At 39.5% G+C, this 8,779-nt stretch overlaps 1 protein-coding gene across 1 annotated transcript; it reads right to left on the bottom strand.

The window, feature by feature from the left end:
* Positions 1–3,950: 3,950 nt before the first annotated feature.
* Positions 3,951–7,755, bottom strand: LOC147960083 (serine/threonine-protein kinase STY46-like). Its single transcript, XM_087536822.1, has 4 exons — positions 7,370–7,755; positions 5,408–5,492; positions 4,622–4,732; positions 3,951–4,317 (listed from the first exon to the last, which is right to left on the bottom strand). The coding sequence occupies exons 1-4, from the start codon at positions 7,669–7,671 to the stop codon at positions 4,255–4,257; spliced, it is 561 nt and encodes a 186-aa protein (XP_087392948.1). The 5' UTR covers positions 7,672–7,755; the 3' UTR covers positions 3,951–4,254.
* Positions 7,756–8,779: the final 1,024 nt, after the last annotated feature.

Below are 8,779 nucleotides of genomic sequence, written 5' to 3'. Positions count from 1 at the left end.
CATATTATTATAATTTTCCATAAGAATTTTTGTAGGAATTACCATAATTATTAGAGGAATTACTAGGAAACGGCCTAGAATTAAAATTACCTTTATACGCGTTATTACCAAAATTGTTCCTACCAACAAAATTCACATTCATAGATTCATTATTATTCTCAATCAAAGTAGACAAAGTCATATCATTAGGATCGGAAGGAACACTCTTATTTGTAAACAATTTCATAAGCTCATCCATCTTTCCACTCAAAACATTGATTTCTTCTATAGCATGCACCTTTTTATTAGTAGATCTTTCGGTATGCCATTTAGAATAATTAACCATAATATTATCTAGGAGTTTAGTAGCTTCTCATAAAGTGATGTCCATAAAAGTGCCTCCCGCGGCCAAATCTAGAAGATTTCTAGAAGCAAAGTTCAATCCGGCATAATTTTTTTGTATAATCATCCAAAGATTCAAACTATGTGTAGGGCAATTACGTATCATTAATTTCATCCTCTCCCAAGCTTGTGCAACATATTCATCATCAAGTTGCTTAAAATTCATAATATCATTTCTAAGAGTGATGATCTTAGCGGGAGGAAAATACTTAGAGATAAAAAGCATCTTTGCACTTATTCCATGAATCGATACTATTTTTAGGCAAAGACGAAAACCAAGTTTTAGCATGATCTCTAAGGGAAAATGGGAATAGATTCAGTTTAACAATATCATTATCCACATCTTTCTTCTTTTGCATGTCACACAAATCAACAAAGTTGTTTAGATGGGTAGCGGGATCTTTAGGAAGGCCGGAAAACGGATCTTTCATGACAAGATTCAGCAAAGCAGCATTAATTTCACAAGATTCAACATCGGTAAGAGGAGTAATTGGAGTGCTAATAAAATCATTATTGTTGGTATTGGAAAAATCACACAATTTAGTATTGTCTTGAGCCATCGTGACAAGCAAGCAATCCAACACACAAGCAAACAAGAAACAAGCAAAAAGAGACGAACTAGAAAAGAGAAGGGGAACGGATAAAGAGAGCGAATAAAATGGCAAGGGTGAAGTGGGGGAGAGGAAAACGAGAGGCAAATGGCAAATAATGTAATGCGAGGGATAAGAGTTTGTGATGGGTACTTGGTATGTCTTGATTTGTGCGTAGACTTCCCGGCAACGGTGCTAGAAATCCTTCTTGCTACCTCTTGAGCACTGTGTTGGTTTTCCCTTGAAGAAGAAAGGGTGACGCAACAAAGTAGCGTAAGTATTTCACTCAGTTTTTGAGAACCAATGTATCAATCCAGTAGGAGGCCACACGCAAGTCCCTCGTACCTACACAAACAAATAAGAACCTCGCAACCAACGCAATAAAGGGGTTGTCGATCCCTTCACGGTCACTTACGAGAGTGAGATCTGATAGAGATGATAAGATAATATTTTCGGTATTTTTATGATAAAGATTGCAAAGTAAAATAGATTGGAAACTTATATGATAAAAGATAGACCCGGGGGCCATAGGTTTCACTAGTGGCTTCTCTCAAGATAGCATAAGTATTACGGTGGGTGAACAAATTACTGTCGAGCAATTGATAGAAAAGAGAATAATTACGAGAATATTTAGGCATGATCATGTATATAGGCATCACGTCCGTGACAAGTAGACCGACTCATGCCTGCATCTACTACTATTACTCCACACATCAACCGCTATCCAGCATGCATCTAGAGTATTAAGTTCATAAGAACAGAGTAACGCATTAGGTAAGATGACATGATGTAGAGGGATAAACTCAAGCAATATGATATAAACCCCCTCTTTTTATCCTCGATGGCAATAATACAATACGTGTCGTTTCCCTTTCTGTCATTGGGATCGAGCACCGCAAGATTGAACCTAAAGCTAAGCACTTCTCCCGTTGCAAGAAAGATCAATCTAGTAGGCCAAACCAAACTGATAATTCAAAGAGACTTGCAAAGATAACCAATCATACATAAAAGATTTCAGAGAAGAATCAAATATTGTTCATAGATAGACTTGATCATAAACCCACAATTCATCGGATCTCGACAAACACACCGCAAAAAGAGTTACATCGAATAGATCTCTAAGAAAATCAAGGAGAACTTTGTATTGAGATTCAAAGAGAGAGAAGAAGCCATCTAGCTAATAACTATGGACCCGAAGGTTTGAAGTAAACTACTCACACATCATCGGAGGGGCCATGGAGTTGATGTAGAGGCTCTCCGTGATCGATTCCCCCTCCGGTCGAGCTCCAGAAAAGGCCCCAAGATAGGATCTCTTGGGTACAGAAGGTTGCGGCGGTGAAAATAGGGTTTCGTGGTGCTCCTTGATGTTTTCAGGGTATATGAGTATATATAGGAGGAAGAAGTAGGTCGGTTGAGCCACGAGGGGGGAGGGCGCGCCCAGGGGGTAGGCACGCCCCCCTGCCTCGTGGACTCCTCGTTTGTTTCTTGACGTCCACTCCAAATCCTCTAGATCACGTTTGTTCCAAAATAACTCTCACGAAGGTTTCATTCCGTTTGGATTCTGTTTGATATTCATTTTCTACGAAACACTGAAATAGGCAAAAAAACAGCAATTTGCACTGGGCCTTGGGTTGGTAGATTAGTCGCAAAAATAGTATAAAAGTGTAAAATAAAGCCCATTAACATCTAAAACCGATAATATAATAGCATGGAACAATCAAAAATTATAGATACGTTGGAGACGTATCAGGCCTCCTCTGGTATTTCTTTTCTCAAGTATTTTTTATTCCAAAATAACTCTCTATGAAATTTCAGCTCATTTAGAGATATGCAGAATAGGTATATCTGACCTAGCCTTTTCAGGTCCAGAATTCCAGCTGCCGGTAGTCTCCCTCTTCATGTAAATCTTACAAATTAAGAGAGAAAAGTCATTAGAATTGCTCCACAAAGTGTTATATTGATCAAAAACATTATAAATAACAGCAAGAAAACATGATGTAAAATGAACGTATCACTCTTCTTTTAGGTCCTTTTCTGCAATTTTCCAGCAATTTTCCTCCTCCATTCCAACATGCAAATTAAGAGAGAAAAAACATAATAATGATGTGTAACATATGGGAAATTATGATCAATTTAAATAATAAATAGTGATGGAAAATGGACGTATCAGCATGTTAGTGTGTGAGTGTTTGCCCATTGTTATGCTTCTTATTTGGTCATGTGTCGGCTTTTGCAACTTCTTCCTCATATCTCCTTCTAGTTTTCTTCCAGTTTATTTATGTTTGTGGATGATTGACAAAGTTAGTTTCTTATTTGTTTCAATAGTGTAACATGACCACCATGTCACGGGCATATGAAAAAAAATTGTGCGCTCGCAAGGAGGATCACGAGCCTTATTCGTTTATGAGATAGTAGTGCTTGATCAAATAGGTGAGCATCTCAAGTTGTCCATTGTTCTTTTCACCCTAGGCATATTCCACTGTAACAGAACAAATTTGACACATTTATTTAGATGCAAATGATCATAGGATTGTTGTGCATGATTCGCATGAGACTAACGACAACATGTTACTGTCTGGCACCTGTTCTCTGATGGTATACATGGAAAAATCATTTTCGATGGACAAGCACATGAACTAGAGACCTCGAGGGGGGTAATGGATGTGTGAGGGCTTAGGTAAGAATTTGTGTGGGTTGCGAAGGGGAGTGGAGGTTCCTAAATGATGATGGCGAGAGATGGTAGTCGCTCTCTCGGATCAATAGGCAAGTATGTTTGTAAAACTCCAGGGTCCACCTGGCACATGTATCTTCGAATGCTCGTGTAATAACATTGGACCGAAATGATATAGATGGAATGTACTACAATGGCGTATGATACATCATAATTCTCCAAGCAAGGAACCATGTTGGTATGATCCTTGTTAGGAACCATGCCATGACAAGACATGTTTTATTTCATTAACATGTATGTACGTACTACATATAGATGCATAATGATCTATTACATAATTTCACGAGATAACACAATTTTGCATGTTCAATCACTATGAACAACTTAAAATAGATCCGACTCCTATGAGACTATAATTGGTATTTTACAGACACTACTATAATTATTCAATCGTTGCTAGTAGGGTACATAATACACTCACACCACTCTCTCTCTCTCACACACACACACACATTAACATCACCATACACACTTATAAATCTCCATGGGGCTAATAGGATATCCAATTTATCTCGATCTTCAACATATGCATTCTTCAATCTAGAAGAATTATTATATATACATATTTTCACGTATCATTTCATCCTTTATTGCCTCGAGCAAACCTTTGACATCCTGGAAAAAAATATCAAGTATGATATGCCTTTCCATGCACAAATCATAACATAACCCATTGAATATAAGGGAAGTTTACAAAAACTATTCATGTGAATCATGCAACAAAACACATTGATGTCAGTTCACTTTGCCCTTTGGATTTGCATTCCAGCAAACACATAAATAAGGTAATGTTAGGGGGAAATGACGGTCAGGAGCCAACAATCTAATTTACTCAGCTTCATAATTGTTTGCATGATGATTAGTAGCAACCATGATTTAGATTAATTCAAGTAACATAGTAACAATTGGAAAACTTTACCTCTTGAGGCCAACCATCAACATTAAAAATGCTCAAACAAAATCCATCAGTTGTGGTGAAGATGTGAGCCTCATGAACATGGAATCCAACCCCATACATCAATGCAGATAACTGCACAATGAGTAATAATATATAAGACCGAATGACGAATCTTTGAGTACACCTCACTAATGAAAAACGTTCCACTTTCTACCATCTAGTTGTATCATGGAGTATCAACGAGGGCCCAATTTACTTTCCCTTCTGCCCATCTTGTCGTTTATTACACAATCATATATTGATTTGTAACTTAGATTACAAATCAGAATAACTTATAACAAGCATGAGTTGAATTAGAGTAAACATTAATGGAAAGCGTTTTTTCCAAGAATAAATATAATATAAAATGATATTGCACTATAGTTTAAATGGCAATATCATAACAAAAAACAAGAAAAATCAATTTAATAGAGTTAATATAATGGATATATGATTTCTGTCAAGATTTAAGAAAATCTCTACAATTATTCTAGAATATATTTGACATGGCATGTCGGTCAACTACCACATAGGTTTGACATGGAGGAACATTGTTAAATGAGGTAAAAATAAAGCAAAGCATAATTACCATGAGGTGACCGGTTGGAGGAACATTATCTTTAAAAATCAACAATTTATTATATGCACACTATGAAAATCATACCGTGAACTTAAAATTCACCACATCTAATTAAGTTCCTAATGTTTCAAAAGCAGGAAGGTTGTACAAAATAAAACATACATTCTTTAAATTAATTAATAAATTACCTGGCTAAGAAGCTTGGGTTTGTCGCGGGAAGCAAAAATGATCTCATGGGTAAAGTTTTCATCTTGCATTGTACTTCTACTTGATCTGGATGCACAGAAAGTTCAGATTCCAATTAATTTCTGGAACGAAGCTAGGTGGCTAATAAACCTCAAATCTAGATTAAATTTACTTTCTACCCCAAAGATCTGATTTTTGTGACGATGAGTACCTTATTTGAGATATTTATCAACAATATACCCCATTTAGCAAGTTTATTGACATTGTACTCTTTTTAGCAAATTGACTAGGGAGGAGATACAACCGAGAACAAGTACAAAGTGAATATGGTGTGAACATGAACACGGAAGTGAAACTTTGTTGGAACTCGCAAATCAGTTGGATCATACACAACCAACCAAACAAAGATGTTCAATTGGGGACCATCATGGACGTTAGGAAGCGTGCCGGCGAGAATGTGTGGATAACATGAGTGGGAGGCGTGCAGGTGAAGGGAGAAGCATTGGAGTAGTGAGGGGAATATATTATTTGACATGATTTAGTTGGGTCAAAAGTGTATGCATGCTGGGCCGAGGTGGGTCACACAGACAAAAGATGAACAGGAACTTCAGATACGAAAAATCCATTTTCATATGAGTTCCACCGGAAAAGACCATTCCATTTCTATTTTCATATTTAAGAGAAACTTTCCGTCTCCGCTTTCGTTTCCATAAACTTTCGGGTTCTTTTTTCATATGTGCTTTTCTTCTCAGAACGGACATGGAATTTACTCCGCATTTTTATCCATACACATATTTGTGAAATATGCTATCTAACTGCCAAAAGGGAAACTGTTAATTTGGTCAATATAGCCAAACCGACTAGTTGTTTCGCTCATGAGCCTCATTAACAAATCTTGATCTTATCGCGGTCGGTGAGATTACTTGCCATGTGATATCCGGGGTGTGGAATTTCCAATACAAAACACTACCAACAACCGGTGGCAAGTCTAGGAAGAAAGTGAAGGGTGGGCTCAAAGTTCACAGTTAGTGAACTAAACACCCTTTTATATAAAAATTCAGATAGGTTTAGCAAGATGCCCAATATCTTCTAGTCCTATTGTCCAATTAAGCTCAAAACTTTCCAAATTACTTGTTGGAACATTTACTAGAAAATTTTGTGAGTTTTTTTTAAAAGAGCTAAATTTTAGATCTATTAAACAAAATAGTCATTATCTTTCGATCATGTTGTCCAAATAAGCTTAAAATTTGCAAGATTACTACCGAGATCATGCAATATTTATTAGAGAAAATAGAATTTTTATTATAGAAATTTTGTGTACTAATGCAATACCAAGAAGAGACCAAATAAAGTAATTTTCTGCAATATGACAAGTGTGAGCTAAGCTTGTTCGTTAGCACGAAGACACCAAGGTTTCTATCAGTTCCTACCAACGCAAATTCGACTACTCTCAAATCTATTTTTTACTATTTCTCTGCACCATTCGCCGTTGTAGGAAGGAATCTAGAGTGTACAGATGGGCTGGGCCGAAAACAATGACAATAGTAGGATTCATTTTACTTATTTTAAAGGGTAGGCTTCAGCCCGTCGAAGCACCGCTGTTGGAATCGCCATTACCGACAACTAAGGTTAGGATTGGAGTGGCGGTGGCGACACCCAGTGAATGGCTCAACGTCAAGGAAGGCAGGTGCGAAGACGGGGCAAAAACTGATATCCCCGATCCATATGAATGGTCGCTGCACTAATACAACTTTGTATTAGTACTAACATGACATGGTGCCCTTTGTCAGCTAGAAAGTGTATTCCACGTGGCATGACTAGCTAGCCGGCTAGCCTTTTTTGTCAGTAGGGGAACAAGTTAGGTACTCCCTCGGATTTGAGTGTTAAATGCATCCGTCAAATTTAAATGCTATATACATTCATTTGTCAGTAGGGGAACCCTTTTTTGTCAGTAGAGTTTATACCTCAACTCCTGCAGCGGTGGCTGAGCCCCTCGTGGATCGCCGCCGCTGTCATCGTCGTAGTGGACTTGAACACGGTGCATGAGGCGGGCGTGGGCGACGAGGCGCTTCTTTGCTTCGGCGTCGGCGAGGAGCTTCTGGTCGAGCAGCACGTCTTCCGGCGACCCCACGCAGCGGGTGTGCAAGTAGCTCCGCGGCAGGCGATCAAAGTGATGGCTGAAGGAGGAGAGCGGCTCATGCGATTTGCCCGTCGCCACCAGCCGGTGGTGCATCATCCGCACAGCAGCCGCCTCCCCGTCCTCCATTGCGGCTCGCCGGCGGCGGCAGCGGCGAAGGTATCAACTAATCACGCGATCTTGGGTATGTACGCTGGCTCAAGTAAAAACGGAAGATCGAGCTTGGTATGTACGTAGTGTCGACCTATAAATCAGGTGGATACCCTCTCCCAGCCACATGTATTAACAAATGCATAAATGAGGTCGCGGTACCATGGATCCATCGATCGATGGTAACGATGCGCTTGGTAGATTCATTTACCCCCCGCAAAAACGAAAAAGATTCATGCACCCATTATACTATTTCATTCATTTTCTTTTGAGCCTGACTGCTTCACATTTTTTTAGAGTACTCGTTAATCGTTATGCCATCCCAGTCGGTGATCGCACAAAGAACACGTGGTGTGTGGGAAAGCATCGAGGTCATCTACAGGACTACAGCTCCGGCTCTTAGTCCAAGCGCTAGGGTTTGGTTCCTCGTCATTTACGGTCAAATTCTGTCTGATCCCAGGGTTCTTGCTTCCGTCGATATGGTTTCTGTCACTCGGGAGCCTTACCTCCTTTTAAAATTCTATATGTATGTAAACCTTCAAATACGTCCTCGCCATGACAGAATCCTCAATACGAACAGAGACTCACGGTTCGGGGATGGCCTCATGACCCCCATGTTTATGAAGAGTCGTTAGGGCATCTCCAATGATGACCCGCAAAACATTTGCAATACCTTCGGACTGAGTTGTATAGATATAGTTTGTCATTCATCGTGGATCCGTATTTGTCTGCGGACGCGTCCACTTGTTCGAATTCTTGTAAACCAGATGCAAACTAGGGGAAGGGAGTATTGGATGTATGAATTGCACGATGTATTGATTCGGTGCAATGTGCACGGTATATATAAGTACAAGGTGGGGCCTCTACCTCAATCTATACAACAAACTAGAGAGGTGGCCCTAGTCAATATACATGCACAAATAACATACTCACCCCCCCCCCCCCCCCCCCCGCGCGCAGTCGAAGCGGCACCGCGGCTGACGCAAAGACTGGACCGGAACTCCTTAAAAGACGCCGTAGGCAAGCCCTTGGTCATGATATCTGCAAATTGTTGGGAAGTAGGGACGTGTAAAACACGAATATGGGC

The sequence above is a fragment of the Triticum urartu genome, chromosome 7A (genome assembly GCF_056163025.1).
Source record: "Triticum urartu cultivar PI428250 chromosome 7A, HENAU_Tu73, whole genome shotgun sequence".
Taxonomy (NCBI): Eukaryota; Viridiplantae; Streptophyta; class Magnoliopsida; order Poales; family Poaceae; genus Triticum; species Triticum urartu.
Note: the sequence above shows the minus strand (reverse complement) of the source record. Positions and strands in the feature narration are given on the sequence as shown.

Bases quoted from the DNA above. Each gene is read 5' to 3' on its own strand.
- LOC147960083 (XM_087536822.1), bottom strand. From the start codon at position 7,671: ATGGAGGACGGGGAGGCGGCTGCTGTGCGGATGATGCACCACCGGCTG. The intron at 4,733-5,407 runs GTAATTTATTAA...CTCATTGTGCAG, and splicing joins AACCCAAGCTTCTTAGCCAG to TTATCTGCATTGATGTATGG. The intron at 4,318-4,621 runs GTAAAGTTTTCC...ATTTTTTTCCAG, and splicing joins TTGATGGTTGGCCTCAAGAG to GATGTCAAAGGTTTGCTCGA.